The sequence below is a fragment of the Chroicocephalus ridibundus genome, chromosome 5 (assembly GCF_963924245.1).
Source record: "Chroicocephalus ridibundus chromosome 5, bChrRid1.1, whole genome shotgun sequence".
Taxonomy (NCBI): domain Eukaryota; kingdom Metazoa; phylum Chordata; class Aves; order Charadriiformes; family Laridae; genus Chroicocephalus; species Chroicocephalus ridibundus.
In genome coordinates this window covers 37,886,150-37,912,399 of record NC_086288.1, presented here as the reverse complement: position 1 = coordinate 37,912,399, position 26,250 = coordinate 37,886,150, and the positions used below count along the sequence as shown (strand labels likewise).

At 42.9% G+C, this 26,250-nt stretch overlaps 2 protein-coding genes across 6 annotated transcripts in view; one reads left to right on the top strand and one right to left on the bottom strand.

Annotated features, from left to right (window-relative positions):
• Positions 1-18,922, top strand: part of SPMIP2 (sperm microtubule inner protein 2) — a 35,338-nt gene extending 16,416 nt beyond the window's left edge. Inside the window, exons 4-5 of the mRNA XM_063336282.1 lie at positions 17,792-17,946; positions 18,852-18,922. Coding sequence (XP_063192352.1) covers positions 17,792-17,946; positions 18,852-18,922 — 226 coding nt within the window. The remainder of the gene's footprint in view (positions 1-17,791; positions 17,947-18,851) is intronic.
• A 2,262-nt stretch (positions 18,923-21,184) lies between these two features.
• FNIP2 (folliculin interacting protein 2) overlaps positions 21,185-26,250 on the bottom strand; it is a 51,972-nt gene continuing 46,906 nt past the window's right edge. For 4 of the 5 annotated variants that reach the window (XM_063335581.1, XM_063335582.1, XM_063335578.1 and 1 more), the window contains one exon: positions 21,185-25,073. In XM_063335581.1, coding sequence (XP_063191651.1) covers positions 24,995-25,073 — 79 coding nt within the window. In that variant the 3' untranslated portion in view covers positions 21,185-24,994. The remainder of the gene's footprint in view (positions 25,074-26,250) is intronic. The other variant, XM_063335579.1, reaches the window with a different exon arrangement.

Sequence of the window (26,250 nt, the reverse complement as noted above, 5' to 3'; positions counted from 1 at the left end):
CAGCCTGGAGCTGCCACAGCTGCTGTGGGCTTGACTGGGTGCGATGGATAGACCCACAAAAAGCCTGAGCAGCTCCTCCGAGCTGAACTTCCACATTGCTGGTAGTAGCAGCAGTACCGGGAACAGATGGGCCAGCTGGTCTTCAAAAGCTGCAGCCGCTTTCGAAACTACGGCACGGGAATGCTTCCTAGCGTGCCGGGAGTAGGAAGTCATTATCAACTTACTGCTTATTTTGGTTATTATAGTAGCGTGTTGTTGAGACTCCTGTAGCCTGGTGACAAGCTAAAACGTAAAAATCCCTTCCACAAAATCTGTGGTCTTCAGTCCAGCGCTGGAAGGCAGCCAGCACCATCAGGCAGCATTGCATTTTTGTAAAGCATTCATGAAACACGCACCTTATTAAGCACTTGGATAAATAGATTGTTGAACAAAGAAGCAGCAATTTTCTCCTGGGGAATGGTTTATTTGCTTTTCACCGTAGGAAGGTGGATAGGAAAACAAAGTCACCCAAGTTGGAACTAAAGAAATTAAATGCATTCAATTAGCTAATGGAGTGTCTCACGAAAGGTTGCACTATTAGAAAATTAAATTAGTTCTTCCTTATATGCTGAGATTCTTAAAGTCATTAACACCATTTTTTTTTTAGAAACTATCTGAAATATTCAGGGGATTATTTTTCACCACAGGCTTTTTCCTTTCCCTGACATACCTTTCAGTCCTGACTCTCTTCACTCTTATAATCAATGCTTAATTTGTGAAAAGCATTTCAAAACTAAATAACTTTGTTGCAATTCATGAGTACAAGGAACATATTTCAGATTTTTCTAATGGAACGCAGTGTTCTCAGAGATCAGTTTCACAGGCTACTATATGACTTGGTACCGCTGGTTACAAAAAGACTAGACTCAAGCATGTTCACTGGTGGCTTTTTATGCCTTTTTACAGCAAAACAACTGAAAATGGATGGTGGAATTCTTTTGAATTTGAGGTCCTGCCCTTGCAATGTTATTCTGGATGAGCTCCATCCAACTTACATTAGGTTAATTAACAGCAGCGTGGCATTTGCTGGGGATAACTACAGGGTGGCCAGACATACCTCTTTGGTGCACTACCACAGCGGTGTGCTCTGCGTGGGGCGGTGGCGGAGACTTCCCGTTCCCTTCACGCCATCCTGGTTGGGATGCTGCAGGGTCAGAGGTTAAGAAATGCAGTGCGTGATCAGTCACAACTTTATAAGTCCACCTAGACCCTGTTGAAGAGACAGGGCAGAAGGGACAAGGAGATTTCCTGCGAGTCCATACCTATTCAGCACATGTATTTTCAGAGCGTGCTCCTTCCTCTTTGCAAGTGTATCTGATCTCACTGGAATCGCGAGGTGGAGGGTCAAAGGTGCCCCCAGCCAAGCTAGAGAGGAGGCTGGAGGAAGGAGCGGTGCTTGATGCTGCCCCTCATTCTCAGTAGAGAGGAACCAATCTGTCCCATGGAAAAACCCAAAGTCTGCATTAAAGATAACTCGACAGCAGGAAGCACAGGCAAAGGTCCTGGGCAGGGGGGTCAGGGTTGAAAAAGGGTCAGCGAGGGACATAAAACCTCTTTTCACCAAGGGTGTTTCGTTCCCAGGCAAGCAAAAGAGTCAGGTACATGTGGAGCTCCATTATCTTAATACTCATGCGCTTAAAGTTGAGAGCTTTGCTGGAGGAGATCTGGCATGCCCTTATGTAAGCAAATTATTTTTATCTCCTTCTAGCCTAATAGAGACTTGAATATTTTGAGAACTCATAGGTCTTATTGCTATGGAAACTAACTCTGTATCTTAAGGTCAGTCTTGCTATCTCTGATTTGCAGAGTCTGCATCTAATCTTAAAAAAAAAAAAAAAAAAAAAAAAAGAAAAAGAAAGAGGAAAAACAAAAGCCTAGCCATAGTTGCTCTTTCAGTCCCACTCCCCAATATCCTTTTCTCATTTCTGTACCCAAAACCAGAGTCCAACAACCTTTACAGGGAAGAGAGGCTGCGATATCAGCAGTCCAATGCCAGGTTAGTGGTTTCAATGCCAATGAGAAGTGAGGGGATTTACACTGATAGTATGGACAACTGACACAGGAGCATCAGCAGGCAAGCCAACCTCATGCAGGGGTAGACATCCCCATAGGGAAACCTGGCCTCATACACCTATCCTCTCCTTGTTTCTGTCTTGCTTGGGTGAGTGAGCCAAAATGCTTACCGATGCTCCGAAATGCTAAACAACTCTAACAATCCATAGATTGGTAGTGGGAGAATATACACCTCACGGACAGAAGGAACTGCTGCCACAGGAGTGTTTGAGCTGGTACCGTCTCCGTAAAACAGATTGGCCCCATCTTATGTCTGGACATCTGTTTTATTGCGAAATTTGGGGGTTTCCCCTCTTCTTCCCAACCTTTCTCCTTCTGCACAACGTCAGCTACCCTCATCTTACAGGTTACCAAAACTTGGTGACCGGCAACATTCCTGCAATGACGGAAGAGAGGAAAACATCCCTATAGAGAAACTGGCACCTGACACACCTCAGTTTCTCTATAGCACGGATGGAGCTGTAAGATCCTTGCATTTCTTTGGTTTGCTTTTTCTCAGTCGCTTTGTATATTGGGAGAGAAAAAAATGACTTTTTCAGAAGCAGTTCAGGGACCAATACATGTCTGTATTTCATGGCCTCCAAAGACTTTTCTGCATAATTCAAAGTCACAGAGAATTCACATCCAGAACTTTTTAAAGTTGCCGGAAATTTACTATTCTAGTAACAGAACAGTTTTTTCTTTGTTTTTCTTATTCTAACAAAAAGTTGTCTCTTCGCTACCAGAAAGGTTGTTTTCCCCCCAAAAATAATTATTTCAGTTGTGGTATATACCCACACTTTTGCTCATTGTATTGGATGTATTGTAAATTTTGCTGTAAAAAAAAAAAGTTACTTTTTTGGCAAAAATGGTAAATCTACCAAGAAGGCAGTGCCTGTCAGTAAAAATGAAATCTTTTACTCCAAAATGCTAATACGTATACCTGCTTAATACATTACTTTCTATTTTGGCACATACAATCTATACACCTTAGCACAGGACAAACGTGCCTTGTCTGGGTGGCTTCAGCATCTGTGGCTACAGGGGGAGTTCTGTCCACATTCTTCTTTGCTATTGTTTGCTATTTTCAGTTTTAAGTCATTTATTGATGTTTTTCCCCCTTTGGAGAGCAAGACTAATCTCTCCTATTGGCTCAAAGACATTTTGGTTTGGTTTTCTTTTTTTCCAGAAAATTAATCTTGTATTCCTATTGAACTGGGGCAGCTCCTTTTTCTGGATTTTTCCCCCAGTGTGAGTGAAATCACTATCTCACCGTGCTCCCTTTTTAGCCAAGCCAAATATTAAATATATAAGATCACAGGCAAGTACTCAAACTTTTGGAGAATCAGCATTATGCAATGGTGGAAAATGAGAAAACGTGTTTTAAGGGTTGAAGGGAATTCAGCTTCAACAGACAGGGAAAATCCCACAAGTTTAATTCTTGTAATGGATGGCAGTGACACACGCTCTGCTTTCTGGGATGAGTATAATTCCATAAAGGAATGCAACATGAACCAGTAGTTAAACTAGGACAGATGTTGCTGGAAATATTTAAAAGATGTTTACTTTATATTATTAGTGATCAAATATGCAATGTTCATGGGTATGTCATCCTCATGACTTCCCACAAGACATAATATTTTCCCTGTTGGAAAAAGCAAATAACTAAGTTGTAGGCAGCTTTTAGTAACTGAGATATTTTGGACTGGTGATGTAGCTGCTTAAGTATCCACCAGCACCACCATCCCCCAAGCCCAACTGCTTCCCTGGGCTTGCTTCCCTTATTCCCTCCATACCTTAAAAATGTTTCCCCCATCTCCCAATCACGCTCTCCTTGCACAGTACTGGTACTTTCCCCGGTAGCTTTCCAATGAGGAACTTCCACCCTCAACTCCCTGGAGCAAGCTGTCCCTTCCCCCCACCGCCACCGTGCAGAATAACCTGTTTCTTACTGTCATTTACTGGGTGAATCTCTCTGGGCTTGACTTAAGAAGTGAAAAGCAATTTTTCTGACCAGGGTATGAAACGGGCAAACGCAGAGTTTTCCTTCACAAAACTCGCGAAGGTTTCAGCTATTGCAGTAAAAGTGCTGCAACCTTCTCTCAGGACATGCTTGTAGTGATTTTAAAAAAATTATTATTAAAAAAAAAAGTCACTGCAGTTAATATGCTCCTGTAAAGTTAAAGCTGATTTAAGACTGCGTACCCTCAAAGTTGCATTAAAATAATCCCCTTTAACTAATCAGGTGAGAGCTGTGTGTGGGATGTACCCAAATCCTCTATTATAGATGAAAAAAAGACTGATCAGCTGCAGTGAAAGGGAGGTGTGAGCTCTGCCTTCTTTTTTTCTCTCCCTCGAGCCTCCCGCCCCTTCGGAACCAAAGCAGACCCTGTTGCGCTAAAGCAGGGACAGCACAGAAGAGAAAACATTTCTTCATGATCTCCTTACTGCTTCCCCCCACCGCCCACCCTCTCCTTCATCACCTGCCTGACGTGAGCATCGTTCTAGTTGCCCCCAGCGACCTGTGGCTTCTGCCCCCTCCCATCCCACTTCTCATAACTGCAGCCATATAACCTTGGGGAGGTTGGATCAAATGCCTTTTTTTTCTTTTTTTTAAGGAATAATGACCCATACCACGTTCTTGAAGGCAAAAAAGCAACACTGTTCTCTTCCCTGTTTCATCTTTACCGTGTACCCTCCTGTTGCCAAATTCCTTTTTGGTTTCTTAGCTTCCATCCACCCTGCTTTTTCGGTTCCCTACCCATTGCTCAATCACCTCCACCCGCCGGGGCCCCCAGGCCAGTGTCACGAAGAGGAGGGGAGCCACCACGCCAGGCTGCGGCTGTGGCCACAGGGAGGGGAAGGTCACTGGCCGTGGCTGAGCCTCGTGCTCCGAGTTTGCCATAGGAGGGGGTTACCCTCTGCTACAGCAAAAGGTTTTGTCCCCTCAGTTCCACAGCCTCCTTCCTCTTTTTCCTCCTGTTTTTGGTCCATCTTCCCGCACTAAGCATTAAGCTGGAGTAGCCAGAAAGATGACTGTTGCCATTTTCAAACTACCTCTCCATCTTTTATGGGGACAGAACATTTTTGTCTTACTGTGAACTTTTTTGGGCCCACCAGCAATGGCCGGTGCAGAAGTCTTTCTTCTAGGAGAGCTGAACCTCTATGCTGAGGTGGAAAGGCAAAATATTGGCGAGAGCCCTGTATACTGGGCAAGCAGTAAGCCTTCCTCAGGCTCCTACTTTTTAAATGCTCATCTGCTAAATATGTTGCTTTGGTATCATTTACAGAATGTTTCGCTGCCCCGAGGCTTTTTCTATATCTAAAAGGTGTTTGCTACAGTATGGTCATACATTATTTTTATCATCAGCCTGAGGGCACAGAAATTGATACAGCTCTTACACCACTGCAATCCCATTGACTTCAGGGGAATTACTTCCCATTACAGCTAGTGAAATCAGAATGAATAAATACGCCATTTCTCTGCTATTCACCATTAACACTGTAAAGCCCACTGGAGTAGTCAGAGAAAGCCAGAGATTGACTCTTGCTTTACAGCTCAGTGCTGTTCCTGTGCATACAACAGGATAAACTACTTCTTCAGGTACACCTAGAGAGCGAGGTAAGACCATAAACTCTTACACGTATGCCACTTTCTGTCTCAGATCTCGTTGGCACGTAGACCAGCACCTGCCTATGTCTCCATGCGATAGCCCAGCTGTGGCAAAGGGGCTGCGGGACGGGTAGCGCAGGGCATCACCTTACCCACCGACAACCAGAACTGCTCTGACTGAGCGGAGAAGAGCTGCTGACAGAATAATTATCAGCTATCTATTTTTACTATCAATTTCAAAATCCTATTTTTATTTTCTCTAGCTCTCTCGGTTGGGAATCAAGGCACTCAAGCATTCAATCACCCACAGAGGGCTTTCATCCTCGTCTTACGAATGGGAAAACCCTGAGACCCAGAGATACTACATTATTTGTCCGTGGCCATATATGTGGCGGAGCCAGAAATAGTTCCCAGTTCCAGTTTGACAACTTGGATAAATTTAACCACAAGACCATCCTTCTTCTTCATTACTCCTTACTGTTTAATTTAAAGGCAAACATAAGAAGGCAACAAAACAAGAGAAAGAAAACCTCAGGCCCAGATCCACCATGAGTCACACACACAGAGCTGCCAGACCGCATCCAGCCATCACATGGTTGCTGTAGGAAATGCTGGCAATTGCCTCCCTATGCAGAGGTCATTTATGGCTGGAGATACTCCCCGGTTGGGCTATGAGTTGTTCTGGAAGAGGAAGAGAAAGGATCTGTCAAAGCCCAGTCACGCTTTGGAGACACATCTTCATAAACAGCCCCAGGAACCACCAATCCGAGCTATGTCCTAAGTGGATCTCATGTCATGGATGCCTTGGGGAGCTCCTACTGGGTCCATCTGGCCTTCAGTTTCCCTCCATGTGTTATTAGTAGAATAGCCGATCCCAATTTTTGAATCCAGGTGTTATTAATGACAGTCTTTCTCTCCTCAATGTTAATGCATTTTTCCTGCTATCTTCCTTTTAGACAAAAAGGAATAATGAATATCTCAATCATTAACATCTCAGTTCTTTTTAATGAAGAGGTCATTTACTTCCTCAGAAGCTTCTATGTCCATGGGTGCAACTAAGGCTAGTGATAAGGCTCCAGTGGTATTCTTCTGAGCTTTCCCTATGTACTTCACTATGTCTATCAAAGTAAACAGCAGCAAAATGATTCAAGATCTGGACATGTTCAGAGACAAAGGCAGTAGTTCCAGCTCATCACTGTTGTGTCTCCCTGTACCCAGTGTTGCTCCCAGTGGAGAAGTTAGATTTCCTACCTTCATACTGCCGGCTGTGCTGATTCATATCTTGAAGGTTTTCTTTACGTACAAGGCCTAGAATATATTTTTGTTTGAAGTGATGAACTACCAAAATTATTTTCTTGTCTGTGCCCTCTGCTGATACATCCTCGGCGATGAACAGGTCTGCCATATTTCTCTAAAATAAATAGAATTCCTTTACCCTTCTCATTCCCCTCCTCCAATTTAGAAATGTCAGGAATTACAATTGCTGACGCTGGGCTTGCTGCAGGACTACCGAGAAGTGGGGCTTTGGTATAAGCAGAAATTTGACCTGCCGTTTTCTCAGCCTTCCAGCTGAGGGAAAGAGGATGTTGTCTCTTGCAGAAAGGGGTTTCACAAAGAACTCACATAACCTGTTCTCAGCCACCACTCGTTTATAGTTTGAGTTAAAATTGCAAGCAAATGAGTAAGGACGTACTCGGCTTGACTAAAGGTTTCTACTTAAAAAAAAAAAAAAAAAATCCCGAAAACATTGCAGCTCAAGTTTCTCTCATTTCTGTCGTCACAAACTCATGACTTCAGGCTACCCCATAACAAAACTCTGGAAGCTGAGATCTAATGTTCCCAGCAACTGTTTTGCACAGGCTACAACAAATCCTTTTGCAGATTTGCAGAAGAGAATGAAGAGTCAAAACCAGCTCAGGCCCTTTGTTCCTGCTGTCGTTCTCACAGTTGCAAAAGGCAGTTCCATTTCATATAATCGCAACAGCAAGCAGCTATAACAGAATACATTAAAACCACATTTGTTCAATAAAAGAGTGCCATTTCACAAAAGGTCATGCTTTCAGTTTTGAGGAGGCTGCTAGTCACAAGCAAAATGCCAATATATCGTATCACAAAGCATTGACTTGCCTATTCCCTAGCCACCTTAGCTACAAAAATGAGACAAATAGTATTTGCCCACCTTCTTAGGTACTGAAATATTCGGTCATAAATTAAAAATACATACCACTGAATATTTAAAATGAGGCACATGTGAAGTAATACATGCAGTTCCATAAAGTGAATAACATATGGGAAATGCACCGTTAAGAGTCTCATCGGGAAAAACAATAATCTTGGAAAAAACAGTAACTATTGGGTTTAGCAGTTTACCTTATTGTGCACAACATTCCACAGCATTTATTCAGAAGACAGCTACTTGATACTAAACTTCAAGTATTTAAGACAAACTTCTGTTTCAGGGAGTTTCTTCTCTCCGCCTAAATGACTGCAGCCATAGTAGGCTGTTTCCAGCGACGGTGTAAAGGACACTACCATAGATATGCACCACTTCTGCATTATGTCATCCAGAGCTCTAAAGGGCTATTTCCTACCATTTTAGCCTGCATTCTGTAAAGTTTCCAACATCTTTGAGAGGTGATTTTTATGCTAGAAGAAAATTCATTTTTAACCCAGGGGTAAATTTATTGCATCATTTAATCTGCAGCCTCCTCTTGCATAGAAGAGCCTAGCTGTTTGTCCATTTGTCTCTTGGGCACTTAGTTAATGAAGGAGGAGAATTTTGCTGATTGTACTGGCTGAATTTTTGTCTTTTTAAAATGTTGTCCAAGGAAAAAGATGAATGGGGAGAAATATAGCACTACCTATGAGATTAGAGAATCACAGAATGGTAGGGGTTGGAAGGGACTTCTGGAGATCATCTAGTCCAACCCCCCTGCCAGAGCAGGGTCACCTAGAGCAGGTTGCACAGGAACACGTCCAGGCGGGTTTTGAATATCTCCAGAGACGGAGACTCCACCACCTCTCTGGGCAGCCTGTTCCAGTGCTCTGCCACCCTCGGGGTAAAGAAGTTTTTCCTCATGTTGTGATGGAATTTCGTGTGTTCCAGTTTGTGTCCGTTGCCCCTTGTCCTGTCACTGGGCACTACTGAGAAGAGCCTGACCCCATCCTCTTGATGCCCATCCTTTAAATATTTATACGCATTGGTGAGATCCCCTCTCAGTCTTCTCTTCTCCAGGCTAAACAGACCCAGACCTCTCAGCCTTTCCTCATGAGAGATGCTCCATTCCCGTGATCATCTTTGTAGCCCTCCGCTGGACTGTCTCCAGGAGTTCCCTGTCCTTCTTGAACTGGGAGGCCCAGAACTGAACACAGTACTTCAGATGCGGCCTCACCAAGGCAGAGTAAAGGAGGAGGATGACCTCCCTTGGCCTGCTGGCCTCCTTTTTTTTAGTGCAGAGGATGGCGGGGGGAAAGGCTGCAAGGCAGGAGGAGACAAAGACTGGAGAGGTAGAGGTAAAAACTGAAGAGGTCTTAAATTGGTCTTCTTTCACACTTTGTTTCAGAATTTGACAAGGAACAGACAGTTCTTGAGCGTCAACATACCTCTGCTGCCTAGCTAACAGCTACAAAACCCAATGGGGTAAAACATGCTTTCTCATTCCTCTCACGTCCTACCTTTAAACATTGCCTTCTGCAACCTTAATGTTGTTTTAATTTCTTTTTTTCAACGTAATAAAAAAAATCCCTACTGTAGCAGCATTAAAAGACAATCAGATTTGACTGTTGGGCAAAGCACAGGGGGAAAGCAAATAATCAACAAAGAGTTGACAACCTAGAAATTCCGGTCCCCTTACAGAATAACTGCTGTGTGGATATGAATTCTTCTTCCTATCAGTTACATACAGGCTTTTTTTGTCCACATACTTCTTAAGCATCAATTATCCATGCAACTTAGGAAAAAAAAAAATCATAATTTGTGCTCTCTTACTCAAGGCAAGTTTTGTGAGAAAATTAATGCCCTAAATGGCAAAATATTCAAACAAAAGCACTGATTATAACTCTGTTACTGATAGGAGCTTTTAAATGGCATATGACACATCCAGACTGGTTCAGTAAGAAAACAGGTTTAGGGCTGGATAGGAACTGAGATTTTTTTCTTGGTTTCATGGCTAAGGATAGCCAGATGGATAAGGATTTTATTATAGGTATTGGCAAGTTAATGCTGCTGAAAGCCTGACACATGATGCATTGACTCAAATTTGGAACATCAGATTCTCATCAACATTAAATTCAAGCAGTTTTTCTGAAACTGCAGCCTGGTTGTGCCACCACGGTTTGTGTCTTACCTACCTCAAAAGAAGAAAAATCACCAACATTGGGAATTATTCTCTCTGAAGTGAAAAAGATGAGCTAAGAGCACTCACCACAAGAGAAGAGCTAGAATTCTTGACACCTTGTGCGTGCAAACACGCATGCTGAGCTCTGCTCCCCCGCACACCTCGCTCGCAGGCAGGTCACAGAAGACACTGCCCTCTCCGCATCACCTGGCCGGGAAAATTGGATTTCTTCCTCAGTCTTGTTCTGTGTTCCAGTCCAGCCTGCAGACTGGGGAGAAGCACTCCACTAATCCCCGAATCCTGTACTGTAGATGAACCCCTAATACACATATGTGAATTGTTGAAAATACATACATCATATTCATCAGTTCAATCCCCAATTTCCCAATTCAGGTATGAAAATGGTGTTGGCTCGGAACACCTGAACCAAAGCAATTTGACCGGACTTGATAAGTCTCCAAAGGAGTCACCATGGGTGACATTTATCTTTGTTTCTTCATTTGTAGCATAGACAAAGGGAGTCATTTACATTCCTGAAAGATCTGGTCTCAGCAGTTTCCCTTTTGAGACCGTACAGTAAGGGAAAGAGCTAACTAATCTATTTGTGGCCTTCAGACAGTACACCAGAAACTTTATAAGCATGGACAGGTGCCTGCCTGGGAAAGCTGTTCATCTAATTTTAGATACGCCAAGATGAACAGGAGGAAAAAATATTATAGGGAGAGTAGTGTTAGCAAAGAAAGGATCCTGGCCAGTAAGGGAACAGAGTAACTCGATCAGTGCATGTCCACGCAGCACGACATTTCGTTATTACAACAAAGGATAAAAATCTTTACCATTAATATCACTTGATCTGCAGTGATTAAACATCCCTCCGGAGTTTCTCCTCTCATCAGAACAGGAATTCTTCCTAAATTCAGCCCCTCTCTCTCAGCCAGCCTCACATCAGACCTTCTCCAATAGCACAGATTTCAATTGCAGTCGTGGACTCCGACTACCCGAGTCACCGCAGGAAGGTTACCAGAACTGGGCCAACTGCAGCAAACTGCAAGGGGAGAGGGAGCTCAGAAAAATGAATGGAAAGCCGCTGCATTTGAGCTATAGCAGAGGTGGTCAACGTTTTCCTGACTAATCAGGGATTTGGGTCAGAAGGTACTGGAAATGAGGTAGGTTTTGGATGCTGCTTACACCGAAAGTGGGATCTGCTGGGCTTGCGGTGCCTCCCAGCAGTCAGCAGCGCAGCTGGAAGCCATAAGCAGCTATCAGCCTGGGGCTCATGACATCACTGTGGCACCGAGTGCATTTTTCACATACTAAGCCAGCACGGATACAGGCTGTGAGCCGAGGGAGTTTATTAAACAGCCCAACTGCCGGCTGCAGACACTTCGTTTCTGCAGGTTAAGCTTTGTGTTTTGTTGGAGCGATTGCGTTTTTCAGATGCAAAGAGTTTCTTAAAAAAAAAAAAATTATTTCACTGACATTAGCATCAGTTAAACTTGCACGTCAGAACACCTAAAAACTCATTTTTAAAATGCATACAATGCCTTGCAACTCCTCTTTGGTTTTCTAAAAGGGCTGAGGTTTCTGGTTGTAGATTTTACTCACCCGTAACTCAATCGTCTTGTGAAACATGCGGAAATCACAGAAAGCCGTTTGATAAAGGCAGGCACGTATTTAACCTCAGCGAGGCCAGCCCCTGGGAATAATGCAGTTTTGCACCGTGGCGCAGGCAGTCTTGTGACAGAGAAATGAATCAGCCACGTAGTCTGCCCTATAGCCTCGTGGAAGCTACGCCGAACCACAGGCAGAAGGGCCAGCTTTTCACCTTATTATACCTTTGGGAAAGAGGAATTACTATTGTTGAGGAATTTTGCAGTGTGCTAAGAGGTTTCACAATCCCAGGGCAGACGGAGATGGTGAAAGAGCCTAAATCTGTCAAGTTAAAGGACTAAATCATTGCTTCGTTCACGTGCCTCTGGCAGCCACCACCCGCTCGCCTGCAGTTGGGTTGCCTTTTCTGCACTAAGGGAGCATCGTGTTGCCAGTGCGAGAGAGCAAGATTCATCTGGGGGCTCAGACAGGGGAAATGAACACGCACACAGTAGCCCATAGTCTGGTTTTACCCCTGAGGGAGAAAGCCCAAGCCCAAGCCCAAGCCCGGAGCTCTGCTGCAACCCTGCAGCCACTGACACAACATGTGGGGGAAAACTCTGTCCTGACGCAGAGGCTGCGGATGGGCATCCACTCCTCATCAGAGCTGATTTATATTAGAAGAGTCCTGTCTTTCGATTTCAGAGCCTGTGAAGTCTTGCTCGTGACCTCTGGAGTGAGAAATGCACAGAGAGCTAGTCTTAAAGGTCTGCTTCAGTCTACTCTGTATTGACCAGGTGGAAGTCAGCTGCTCAGCGAAACAGACTTCTGCCAGGTTCTTTAGGTCCGAGCATTTTCTGAAGACAGCACGATGTCAGCGCTGCACTAACAGAATCCTTTTGATTCAAAGTTTTAGTGTTTCAGAGTTCATATATGCAGCTGGTCACGCTTACAGGTAATTTTAAATCTAATTTTTCTGCGCTAGGAAGCATTGGGTGCCAGCAAGAGTTAAAAAGAGAAGGCAGCTTTATTTCTGTTGCTAGTTTAAAGGAAAGTTTTTACTAGCTTCCAGTTAGCTTGGGCAAAGGAAGCTAGCTGCAAAGTAAATTACAGAAACCTAAGATTTGCCACACTTAATGTGTAACTGAAACAATACGCTGCAAAAAGTACAAATAGCACCATAGTGGTCCCAAGTCCTGAACTGGAGGGACACCTGACCAAAATAACTGAGGACAAGTTACACTGAAGTACAAGTTTGGAAAAAAAAAAAAATAAAAAATTTTCAAAGTTGATACCGTTAATATAATTTTGTCTAAACTAAGAAGATGACCGAGTCCCAGCTCCAGTGGGACTCCCATGTCCCCGGCACAGCACAGCTTGAGTGGTTACTACTACTTCGGGGTTCCCTACTGATATTTTTATAGCATGGCTAGTGTGAAGCCTCAATCTCACATCGGCAAAAAGCTTTCAAAGAGGCAGACATTTCCTTATTCTCTGTTGGCAGCATACAGCCGCTTTTCCAATCACTAGACAGGAGTTTAAAGAGAGATACGGACTCTTGTCCTGTACCCAGTCGGGGCTGTTAGGATCTGATTTAAGATATCTGAACTCTGGAGTGTACTCCAGAGCTATTAAGGTATGATTTGACCTTGATTTCCGAGCAGCCACTGCTTTTTGCATTCTTCTTCGAATTGTTCCACCTCTTTATGGATTTTTCTGGCTGACCCCTTTGATCCTGTGTGAAGAAGCTGAGTGGGGGCAGTTCATCGTGTGGAAGAATATTAGGCCTGAAGGACAACAGCTGTAGTTCCAGCAGAAGCTAGAAAAACTTTTATATGGCGTTGCTGTCTTCCTTATAATTCCTATGAAGCTGCCTTCTGAGCGCAGAATGTGCTTAGCAGTTCATCTTAATTCTCTGATGACTTTGCCTTTCCCCAGCCAGCAGGGCAGCGATTTTGCAGCTGCTGCTACCGCACCTAATTTATCAGCAGCTTGCTTTGCCGGTGCTCAGAGCACCGACATTTGCGGTCATAACTCACGCAGAACCAGGACACCGCTCTTGAAGGAAACAAGAGCTACACGATGCCCTTCCACAGCTTTCACAGCTGTGGGAGATGTTTGGCTGGATTGTTGCGTCCCGCTCCTGCCCACTGCCAGCCCCACGTCCTCCTCAATGCTCTGTAATGGTCTGGAAGCAGAGTCACAAACGGGAAACAGAATGAACGTGTTTTGCACTTTTCCAGGAGTTACTCCTCTTGTTAGAGTGTTATTAAGGTCAGAAATAGAGACAGCTACCCTCACAGGGGGCTTTAGTGGTGAGGAAGGGAACAATTAGGGTATATTTCAATAGGTTACCTTAGACAGTCTCCGGTGGAATAACAATCAGGCCTGATATGACATACGGTGAAGGGTAATAAGTCTGCAAAAGTGATGCCAATCTAGAGCTAGGCGAGCAATCCGAAACCAGCTTTTACACTAACTGCAGCTGGGGAAAAGGAGAATTGAATTGGCACCAGTCCCACAGAACACACGTTTCGGTATTATTGCCAGCTGTAGCTCCGTTACTTCACCACTCCTTCAGGGTGCGCTTTTCACGTTACAGCTGAGCTGAAGTAATGGGCAGGCGCTGCTGGAAAGGGGCGCTGCTGGAAAGGGGCGCTGCTGGAAAGGGGCGCTGCTGGAAAGGGGCGCTGCTGCTTCGCCCTCTCATCCTCAGCACCCGGCTATGGATTCTCAAGGCATCAGCAGTAGCTCTCATCTGACCCCTACTGCAAGCAGGTAGGGAAGGGCAGATTTCCACCAGCAAACACGAGTGGTCAGCAGCAGATCAGGCTTAAACCCACTGCCCAGGATTCCCGTTTCAGCGCTGCGTTAGGTGAAGTGGGCTGGAAGGGGCAGACCCGTTGTCCTCTTCACCTGCTGCAGCCTCTTCCCCTGCCCTGGCAGCAGCACCTGCACACTCGGGCGATGCGCTCAGAGACCCAACCTCATCCCATGAGCACAAAGAGCAAAATAATGTGCTCATTGGTCAGACGGGGCTCTGAGCAACCTGATCTAGTTGAAGCTGTCCCTGCTTACTGCAGGGGGGTTGGACTAGCTGACCTTTAAAGGTCCCTTCCAACCCAACACATTCTATGATTCTATAAACAGTATTCTTTTCCATAGCAGGTGCCTAGCCTTCTCTTTCTCTTGCTGTCAAACCTTACATTTCTTCCTCTTGGCATGTGGGAAAAGCTCAGGCTCCAACTGGATTTGTCATCTGCTGTCCTTCAGAAGCCAGTGGTGCGTCTCAACCATTCATTTTTACAACAAGAGCCAGTTCTTAATCTCAGGCAGCAGAAAGAAATAACTTAGTATGGGGTTTTTTTGAGACACAGTTTGTATGTTTGTCTAATTATCCAGAAGGCACCTCATCCTCAAGGGGACCCACCATCTCCAGCTACCCAGCAGCTGGCCAAAACCAGCCAGCTCCCCGCCAACAACGGCCAGGATTGCCATGGCAGTTTATCCCCTTACAGAATGACAGTCACATCTTGTCTGGTCATGGTTGCTTTTATCTTCCGATTCCCACCACATGGATTAAAATAAGCAGCACCAGGACTGAATCAGGAACTTATAACAGACACTGGTACAGAGTCAAATGTCATTTGTGACCCTTAATTTTACTTTTTTTGCTCGTTCTGCTAATATTTCCTCCTGCCCCTATCTTTTCACATCGTTTAAAGCCATAACGCTGGTTACAGTATTTCAGCTTGCATGCGTACTTCAGAGCAAAACTGCTTTATAACACTATTTTCTATATTAAAATAAAGATGCTGCATTGCCACAGCAGAACATTCATTACAGATACCTGCGTGCCAATGTGTAAAAGCTAGCGCATAAGCTGTTTCTGTGAAGCAGTAAGTTAACATCTTGTACACTCCACATGCTTGCCTGTAACACCTTCCCACTGCCTCAAACAAGAAACTCACTCAGAGACAAGTTCGATCTTTCAATTTTGCCTTTATTTTTCTGAAAACTAGCACTTCTCTTGAGTGGTTACTGACTCCTGCTATTTCTCACTAAGTGTTGCTCAGCAGCTTGTCATGAGTTACTTTTCCCAATATCATTCACGCATCCCAAGTAAAAAATAAAGATGCGTAATAGCAAAGAAGCAGGTGTTTGGAGAAACAAAATACATTTCTTTGGCAGCATCCACGTAGTAGATACTTTCAACTAAACTATCCTTGCGGGCACAATTGCAATTGTCCGCAAGAAGCTTTTGAGGCAGTATATAAGAATGAGAGAACTCTTTTTCTGTTCTCTTTCCCAAAAGACAGATGTCTGGATGCCAGACACTATGTCTCTGACTCTCTAAAGCAACTGCCAGGAAGGGAAAAGGCAGATGCATCCCCGCTACCGCAGCCTGGCCAGTAGGACTGTCTAATGACGAACGCATTATTTTAGGACTCAGGAGATCAGGTACTAACCTTTGCCGCAGCCTCCCTGCATACCTTTGGTCAATCGCCTCATCCTTCTATAACGAATGCTGGTAATTACCAGAACGCTGAGAAAACAAACAGGAGCTGCTTTTGTGCCGAGCCACAGACACAGGGTGAAAATTCCTGACCTGCCACCAGCCAAGCTTAATCAAGAATTAGGAATCGTTAATCAGTGCGGTTAACTGAGCATGGTACTGAGATTAAGATGCATTACCGAGTGACTAGAGACAGGTTTAGTGAATCCAGAGATGATTTCAGTATTGCGGCGTAGTGCTGCACTGCCAAGCCATGCTATCAGGACGCTTTATGCTATACGTCATCGCACAGCAGGTACAGCTGCGCTTAACTCAAGCAAGTCCTCCACATTGTAAAGTTCACGGTCATGTTTCGACCTCAACGACAACACGACCCAGCTCATCAACACAGCTCTGGGAAATAGGGTAGTGGTGCCCACGTTAGCAGCCAACCACCATCAAACTGTTGGAAGCCTTGCGACGTAAAGTGCAGTCTGATGCTGCCGGAGACTTAACCCCAGACCGCTAAGCTCATCTGTGCGCAAAAGTGTGGTCACACACTTTTGAGAGTAGCCCCCTTTTATTGGGGAAAGAGTGACACTTAGTGACACTCAGCAACCCGGAGTGAGATGACCTGCAGGTGCAGCTTGCCGCTCGGGTTCCTCAGGACAGAGGAACTAGGGCCCCCTGCTCCAAGCGCTTTGCCTCCCAGGATGGGAACACCCAGCTCTTAGCTCTCCAACCAGACCAAGGTTTGAAATCTCCTCAGAACAAATCACAAAGTCCACACCAGCTTTCTCCAGGGCTGTCAGAGCAGTTGCTAGCCACAAAAATAGACATGCAGAAAAAGCTTCATATATTTAGAAGAAAAGCAGAGAATACTAATTTAAAAAGAATCAAGGCAGGGAGGAGGCAAGTCAGCTTTCCTGTAAAGTTTAGCATGATCCCAGGGATGGGAAGTAGTTAGATTAGGTCCTTAGCAGCACTATAGTTTAAACACCACAAGGCTCAGGACAGAAGCCTTTTGAAGATGAGAACATGGTTCTTGAGTTACCAGCTTCCTCGTCTATCAAGAGCATAGGCATTCACATCTGGGAAGCCACCAGGTCTTCAGAGCTTCTTTAATTCAAGCATATAATAATGCCCAACTGCTCCTCCAACCACTCCCACTAGCCAACGCATTACCTACGACACTCAGAACTCATTTAGCAACATTACAAATGGGCTTTGCATCTTTTGCTTTGGGTGTTTACCCACTGCTGAGCAACAGGAGAGGCTACTGCATTCTTGTGGGAAGAAAATGGCACGCAGAAAACCAGAGGCGGCTGCTACCTTCGGGGTGTTGCCATAGTTAGGTCTAACACAAATGGTTTAGATACCAGAGGCCTGACAAACTCACTTGAAATATTGGTGTCTAAGTTATGTCCTCAGCTGTACTGCACTGACGTAGGTCAGTTCGTCGATCATGTCGGGAATGGCATCAGGTAGGCAGGCGTGCAGAGGACCCTGCTCAACAAGCCTTCAGATTCGGGCACCCTTTCACATTAGGGACGTCAAACCCTGCCAGGAGACAGCCAGAAGCGCAGTTATGGTAAACAGCGGGGCAAAGGAAAAAAGTTAGCCCTCCTTCAGCGCTAACTCCATTTTGTTTTATCTCCCCACCAGGCAGCCCGCTCCCTTTATTCTCGAACAACAAGGCCACAATGCTAGGGCCAGGCTGGCCTGGGACACGGGCAGCTACGAAGGCTGCCTTCACCCATGCAGCAAACGGGCTGCAGTGATTGCGGCATCCCAGGCACCTGCGCTTCCCAAATCAAAAGGTAAGGCATTTTCTCTATAAGAAACAAACCTGAATTAAAGCACTTCCACTGAGACCGTAGTGCCCTTACACGAGCCAGTCCCTTACAGAAGGCAGGTGGAGCTGATGGTTTAGAAACATGATTTTTAATTTCACATTGTTCACGGCGTGGCCACTTTTCAAGGTCAAAAGTTGCACGTTGTAGGGAATTGCAAATAGTTCAACAAAAAATGCTCAATGCAAAACCCCTATACTTTTCAAAGCTAAAGTGAACAATTTTAGGAGACTTGTCCATCTTAAAGCTAACAGTGCCTATATAGACCTTAAAAGGAAAAAAAAGAAGGTGATACAATACTGTAGAAAATAAAAAATGGAAACATTTCTGCTCATTACTGTCACATAAAAAAGGAGAAAATTCTCCAGGCTTGTTTTGCCTGGGGAAAAAGAGATGAGGTGGTAAAATAGTTAAAACGGTAGTTAAAGCAAAGGTCCTATTTGAAACAAATTTCTTATATACAGGATTGGAATTCAATCCAATGCAAGGGAAAACATTTTTGTGAGCCAAACATGCCAGCCCCTGACCCCACAGCGCTCTTATCAGACAGCACAGCCACTCCCAGGGAAGACCTAAGCATCAATTCATATTTCCACATCCGCAAACATTCCTCAGCCCGTAGGAGCGGGAGCTCTCTTCCTCAGTGGGAAACTCCTTCCTCAGGGGAGTCTGCTCCCTCTCAAACACCGTTTTGCCAGATCACAGTGGAATCTCTCTTGGGGCTCCAAACGGAAGAAATCCAGTTTATGAGATTATTTTTTAAGTGCTTGACTGTCACTCCTAAGCCCTTCGGCCTTGTGTTGACCTTTAGGATTTCGAGACAAGATGCTACTCGTACTGCTTAAACTGTTTTAGCTTTGGGATTGTGCCAGACGGACAACCGACTGCAACTATTATAAGAGTCATTTTCCAGCATGTGGATTACAATCTTGCGGCCACTTAAGCTAATTTTACATGGGGTCGTAAGCCTTGTAGGTCACAGTCTCACGGTTTGTCACCCAGCTGCATGTCCTTTATGTCCAAAACCCTGCTTCTTATTTTCAATCATGTCCTCTTCACTGTACCCATACAGAAACCCAAAGAATATGGTACGTGGATGACTAGCAGAAAACTTTGTTATTTTCATTTAAAGAGAAAAGGAAGGAAAGAGACTGGCAGAATTCTGTCACAAGACTTCATTACTTTGTGATACAGTTCACGTTCACATATGCTTGCTTTTGCCTGAACTCCTTGTTACATGAGGAGAATAGTTCTTCGTCAGTTCCGTGATTCTCCTTGCCATTCATTTAAGAGGAAAAAAAAAGTAAAATCAATTGTTCACCACTAATATTTGTATTATTTCAAGTCGTATCTTTTGAACAAGTCACAGAACTTGACTGTTCAAGGGGTTTTCAAATCTAGGTATTATTTTCTCTTTTGCAGCTGTCAGTTCTAAACACTCCTTGGCAGCCCTCTCAGCCATACCACCTAAATATAATACAGGTCTCCACCCTTTCCCAGTGCTTGGCCATTTTATACTGGTCAGCCTGTGCATCTGCCTCTTGCTAACCCGCCACAGTCCCAATCATACGGATTCTGAAAGAGATGGCTAAGTGTCCTTTAGAAAAACGTTAAACCAGTTGATATGACCAACAGCACAACTACAGCTTTTTGAAAGTAGTGAAGTCAGAGCAGAGGAGCTTCATGGAGTCTCACAAAGCCTGGGTAGAAGCCCATGTTGCTGACCCACACAAACTGCTGAGCCAGCCCAATGGCCCACAACTATCAAACACATCAGGAGCTGGAGCAATCTCACTGCCTTTCTCTCTTGCTCCTAGCTGAGAGGTCCCATCTCTTCCCTTGCCCTTACACTACCTCTTACTGGAGGCAAATCCAACTTGTTAACCCAGCAGACATCCGTCAGCGGCTTTTCTTCCTGCAAATGTGCTGCACCTGGCCATGAGTGATTTAATGAGCACCAGAGCAAGCCATAGCATAAGCAACTTGCAGATGCAGCTAGCATGAGAGGAGGAAAGACTGGACAGGGTATCGGGCTCTTCCTCTTGTTATAGGGGTTAGCTATTAAATTATGTCAAGCTTTCTCATGAAAGCATAGACTTCAAAAGAGGGACGGCTCCTACACAATTTGGCAGGAGAGCTGGAGTGAGGTTAGAGCTCACCACAGCACCAGCATTTGATGTACTTTTCACACTAAAAAAGCTTTCATTCTCATAAACACGAAATCCGGTTAACCTCTACAACAGGTCACCATTTGTGCAAGAGTACTAACAGGAGCACAAATTACACAGGAGTCATAGAAGACACAAAGACATAGAAGACAACACAACAGGCACTTCTCCTTATTTCAAGTGTGCGCACACAAGCATTTAGCACCTCTGAGCACAGGAAAACAAGTAGATTTATTTCCAGATCCTCCAGAGCTGATAATTACTGCAGCCAAACCAGAAAGCCAGAAGCTGTACTCAGAGCACTATGAAAAGTCCTCAATGCCAAAGTTCCTGGGATTTTGTTTCATTTCCAATCCTTGTTAGCCTGACCAACGCGCAAGTCTCAAACATTTCAGTCTACAGGCAAGAAGTGCTTCCACCTTACAAACCAGACTATACCTGTTCAAAGATGTTCAGCATAATTACAGTTGATGATCTCTTCTCCATTTTTATTTCGTAAATAAGGGCTTTCCAGTAAGCTGCAGAACACTAAATAGAAATTCAGGTCATGGAGAATTTGACACAAATTGAAGACCTCTTTATTTTAAACTAATTTATGTCAAGTCCGTCATCCAATTCATAAGCTAGTAAACACAAGGTGTCACTCATTCCTGTTAGGTTGAGTAATTTTAAAAGTTAGATATATTATGTAAAAGCAACACACTTTTCAGATAGCTCTTTTCACATGCATCTGAGCCCGCACACAGGTGTGTGGAACCTCTGCAGGATCTATTCCAACAGTCTTCACTTTCCATTATTTTTTGCAATTAATTTTCACACTATAAGAGCTCTTGTTTACATCTAAGAGAAGTAAATCTTCCAAAGACAGGATAGTGTTCAAACAGGTTACAAATTTTGTGAAGCCTTCCTGTTAGACTTTTCTTGCGCCATTTACTTACCTCACTAACGGGTTATTGGATGTCCACATGCTATTAGATCTCAGCTACAACAACATGAACAGCTATTTCAGAAGTAAGTTTTAAAAAGGAAGATACGAAATACCATTTACGTTTGTTTCAGAAAGTTTATTGCACCAAATGCCGCAGAGAAATAGACCAAAATGATAGCATACATAAACAACTATAAGAAAAAAAAAAAAAACAAACATGTAGTTTGACATTGGTATTCAGTCATTCCTAAAAAAGCCTATGCTCTTCAAACATGCAATAGCAACACACATTTTTTTCTACTATGGAAAACCTGCTATGTATGTCAAATTAGCCCACTTGACCTCAAAAAAAAAAAAAAAGTCTAGCGTATATTCAGCAGTTCAGACTCGATTTTGATTTGGGTCCTTTTAACTGAAGTAGAAGTTATACTTGAGGGACAAGCGATCATTTTGTGTAAACTTTATCTACAAGAGTTTGGTGTGTCTGAAAAGGCGTTTTGACTTTAAGAGTAAAGATGCATATAGTAGGGAGTGGGGAAGATCAATCCGTAACTCTGGAGGATGCCACTAGAAATGTGAATTACAGAATTGGCGTCCATTCGTTTCTTTTGGGTAGAAGAAAGTTGTATACGTTAGTTCAGAGAGTACCTACTTAAAATGTTTAGATCTTGGTATCGTTTGGGGTTAAAGAATTCATTTAGATTAAATATTCAATTTAGCAGTTCATTCCTCCTCTCCGTGTATGAAGGTTTAGTCTTGCCTGAAAAAAAGCATACATTCTTTAAATTGCACTGTGTAAACTGCATTTATGTGGGATTTTGGAAAGACTGTGCACTCCCACTTAACCAAGAAAGTATGTATTTAAATTTACAAAAAACTACATAATACTGATAAAACCAACTTTGGAATATTTGAAAATTTAGCTACATTATCAATTTTAAACACATCTGTACATTCATATCACTTTTCATCCTATTAAAATAAAAACAGAAACATGCCCTAAAGATGTCTAACAACACATCTGTAAATATTTACTGCCCTGTCATGCCACACTAATTTACATAAACAGCAAGATGCTACCAAAAACAAGTTAAAGACTGAGAGTCAAAAAAAGCCCTAGAAGGTGGAATCCTGTCAACTGAGGTAGTACATTTGGTGGAGGGGAAAATATATATTTAACTTGCTTTAGACTAAAGCCTTTTAAAGGTAATAAACAGCTTTAATTTTGGATTTTCTTTCCCCCAAAACTAAAATTGTGAGAACAAGATAGTTCATCATGTGATTTCTGAAGAGCAGCAAAATGTTAGAGAAAGCAGCAAGAACTATAAAGTTTTAGCCTGGGCTGAAGAAAATCCAAGTGCTTTTGACCGTCGGCTCACATGCCACCCCTAGGTTAATTTAATGTCTTGCCAAAAGGCAGATTTTAAGAAGAATTTTCCTTAAATAGTTGATGTAGTAAAATCAGGCGTTACTGATCATGGTATCAGTCTTGAAATCACTGAATGTTGGCTGACCTTTGACTTCCTTAGTATACTCTATAACAAAAGCACATATTTCTATGTTAGCACATGTTTCTTTGAAGAATTGTCAGAGTCTGTTCAGATAAGAACCCAACTAATACTTTAAGAGAACTGGAATTGACTTTTCATGAACTCAGCTACTACTTAAGAGTGACATAAAATAGAGAAAGTATATGAGGATTTCTATATACACTCAGGGAAGCAGTTTCAGAGTCTTACACATGCGCGCACACACATTCTCCACCATAGGGATTTGGTGGTTTAGGAATATGTGACTTGCTCTATGGTTCTTACTGTGTCTTAACCTTGTGGAAGAGAGTGATATCTGGTAACAGCTATAGGCAGAGATAAGTTTACTTTCCAGCAGACAGAAGGATTCACAGACCAAAGATATGAAAACTTTGCCTAACTATAAAGCAGCAGGAGAAAACCTGAACCATAGAAAGATTTTAGCCTTTTTAGGCAGAATGCTAGGGACAAGTATGAAAATGTGACAAAAGAAACATCTGGAATGTCAGGTCAAAACCCCAGTGTATAAGGAACAGCTTTAGAAGCATTGTATCAGAATATTAAGTATCCCTCCGCTTGGAAACAACCTCTCGTCACAGTAGGTCAGTCTACCCATTTCCTTCAAAGAGCAACACAAGGTTAATCAAGACCCCCCCATCACATTTAAACAACTCACAATATGCACATTTCATTATTTCAAATCATTGAAAGTTTACTGTAGAAAAGTCCAAACATCAAGGTAGTAGGAAATAAAACCACTTTTAATAAAAGTGTGTCCCTTCAGTGTTAAAAATCTGTAATCGCCAACGAGGAGAACTCACAACCAGTGACCAGCAGTTTCTTATCAGAATTCACTACTCCCAAGCAATCGTGGTGCTAGCAATTTGCTTGCAAGCTGACAATTTCAGACACCTCATTCATGCTGGCTCACAAACAGAATGGTCCAACAGCGAGTTTTCCATTTCTTTAAGAGTGTTTGTTTTGATCCTTTGTTCTCTCCTCAGTCTGGTCCATAGTTTCATATCCAGCTTAACAGTGCTTTACGCAAAAAAAGTAATTTTTATTTTATACATTCGTGTTATCAACCACATGAAAACAGTAAAGTACAAAATTTTATTTTGCTTTCTAGAAACACAGAAGGCCAGTATCAACTAGTGGAGAAGTAGTTTCTGGTCTCAGAGTAGTTAACCTATGAAGGAAAGGCACCCAGATGATAGTTTGAGATTTCTGTAGAATCAAAAAGGGTAATTGCAAACATTCATAATATCAAATATTGGGGTTCACCCCCTACATTTCATTTTACTTCAAACAATGCTCCTCTTTTATTCCTACTTAGAGTGACAACTAGTAGCTGGAAAAAAAGTAATACTTTTGACTAGAAGTTTGGGGGGGGGGGTTGGTTGGTGTCTTTTATTTCCCCAATAAGATTGTCTTCAGTTTGTGCCAATCTCTTGGTGTACGTGCACACAGATGTGCATTAACAGCACTGGTATCATACAGAAGTTTGTCAAATCCATACTCCTCGGAGACAGTAATACTTGATGACACCAAGAAACAGGTTTAGTTCCCAGGACTACAGTCGTACAGAAACTCAAAAGAGTTATTGAAGTTGCATCAGCAACAAATGTAAACTTGTAGCAGAAATTCCATAAGGCTTTCCCACAAAATCCCTATCTTGGAAGTCCATTCCATTCCACTTCTAGCCACGGGCTCATTCGAATGCCTCCTCATGACAACAGAAACAGCCACAGCTTTCTTAACCTCTTGTCCTTAAAGGGAAAAGTCTCATCACCTCACGCACACCTCCATTCAATGTAACATTTGGCTGCTGAATCCAGGTTCCTTGTTCTAAGCCCATCACTTCTACTTATACAAACTCATGCATACGCTCTGCAAGAAAATCACGTCCCACCTAATATGCTTGTGTATAGGAATGCTATATACATAGTTTACAGCTCCTCCTCCTCCCCAGCAAAGAAACATACACCACACTCACAGGCATAGTATTACGAAATACATTCTAACCCACTTGTTCTTTTAACTGTTACTTCATGGTTTTGAGCAGCGTTTTGGATGGCAGCTCCGGGTCTGCCATATAGTGTTAACTTTTGTCCTTTGAATAAAAATAAAATGCACAGATACAGTCACTTTCTTGATTTAAGTCAGAAGTGAGATTGTAAGAAAAACCTGAATGCCTTTTACGTTATGTAAACTGAAGTCCTCCGATAAAACATCCAGTTGAAATCAGAATCCAAAGGTGGTAGAATGTACAGTCATCACCTGCTTTCCTCAGTGTTCCCCTTTACCAGTGTTTGGCACCTCTGTTCTTCATTCAACGTTCCCATTTTCTTTGTTTTACTTTAAGGGAATGACTATCCTGAGATCACAATTTATAAGAGTATTTGAGCAACATACGGGGAATGAGTACTTGCTATAGCAGCCAGCAAAGGCAAGTCATTGGATTCAATCCTGGAAATTAAAAAAAGAGAGACTTTAAAATATAGCCACTTTCACAAAAGATCAACACAAAAAGATATTTTTTATCCACTTTAAAGAAACTGGAAGTGTCTTGCTATAACTGAGTTCATTGTTTAATTATTTATTGCCATTACTCATAACATACCAGTAAACGTAGGTAATAATGTTTAAAACCAAGAAGTATGCTACCATTTTAGTCAAAAGATAGCAGTATTACATTTTGTGGTATATAATCTTTTGTGGTTTAAATAAAAACTTTTATTTCTTTGCTAAACTGTAAGCCTTAGCTTGTAGTTTTACCATTCAGTAGGCACCAATAAGCCCAGTTTAAGAGAGCACTAAACATCAGCTTATGGAAGACTGTGCACTTCATGTTTTTAATATAACTCAGTTCACCATACAGTAGCACTTAATAAAATGACAACAAGCTGGAATTATTAATTATCATGCAATAACAGTACCAGGAATGTCTCTCAAATGCAGTGGTCAGTTTCCAACCATTTCCAAATGTAAAGGTGTTCAAAGGCCAGGACATATGTGTATATTCATATATAGATGTATATTTATACACACAGTGAGAAGAGTGCTTATCTCAGGGTTTCACTATTTACAGCTACATTTCTCAGTATCTCAGAAATCTTGAGCAATCTGGATAAAGATAAATTAAGTTTTACCTACAGTGCTAAAACCCATCTTCTAGGGAAAGTGTGTTCACTTGTTTCCCTTTCCCCCCTCTTCTGCTGTCAGCAGATGCATCCCTAAAGGTTGTATGCCAATCAAGTACTATTATTAGAAGACAGCTGCCAAACAGGACACCTGTCTATTTTCCTACACCTGCTTTTTGAGAACCCCTCTTCCTTCAAGATACAACTGCACCACCTAACCTTCCAAAAATTCTCAAGTATTTTCTGGGATGAAGTTTTCATTAAGGAGAAAGAAAGAGTGTGCACAAATGTGTGGATAACCTCCTAATGACCAAAATCCAAACTTTCTCCATTCTGAAGATTTAAGAATGACAAGTAATTTGTTCTTGTTGTAGAACTGTGTCTCCTCCTGAATTACAGATGGCTTAGTAGAACCCCATTTTACACTTTATTAGGCACGCGGAAGAGGAAAGTGCTAAATCTGAAGTAAGAAGCAAGCCCTCATCATGGAACATGATGTCAAC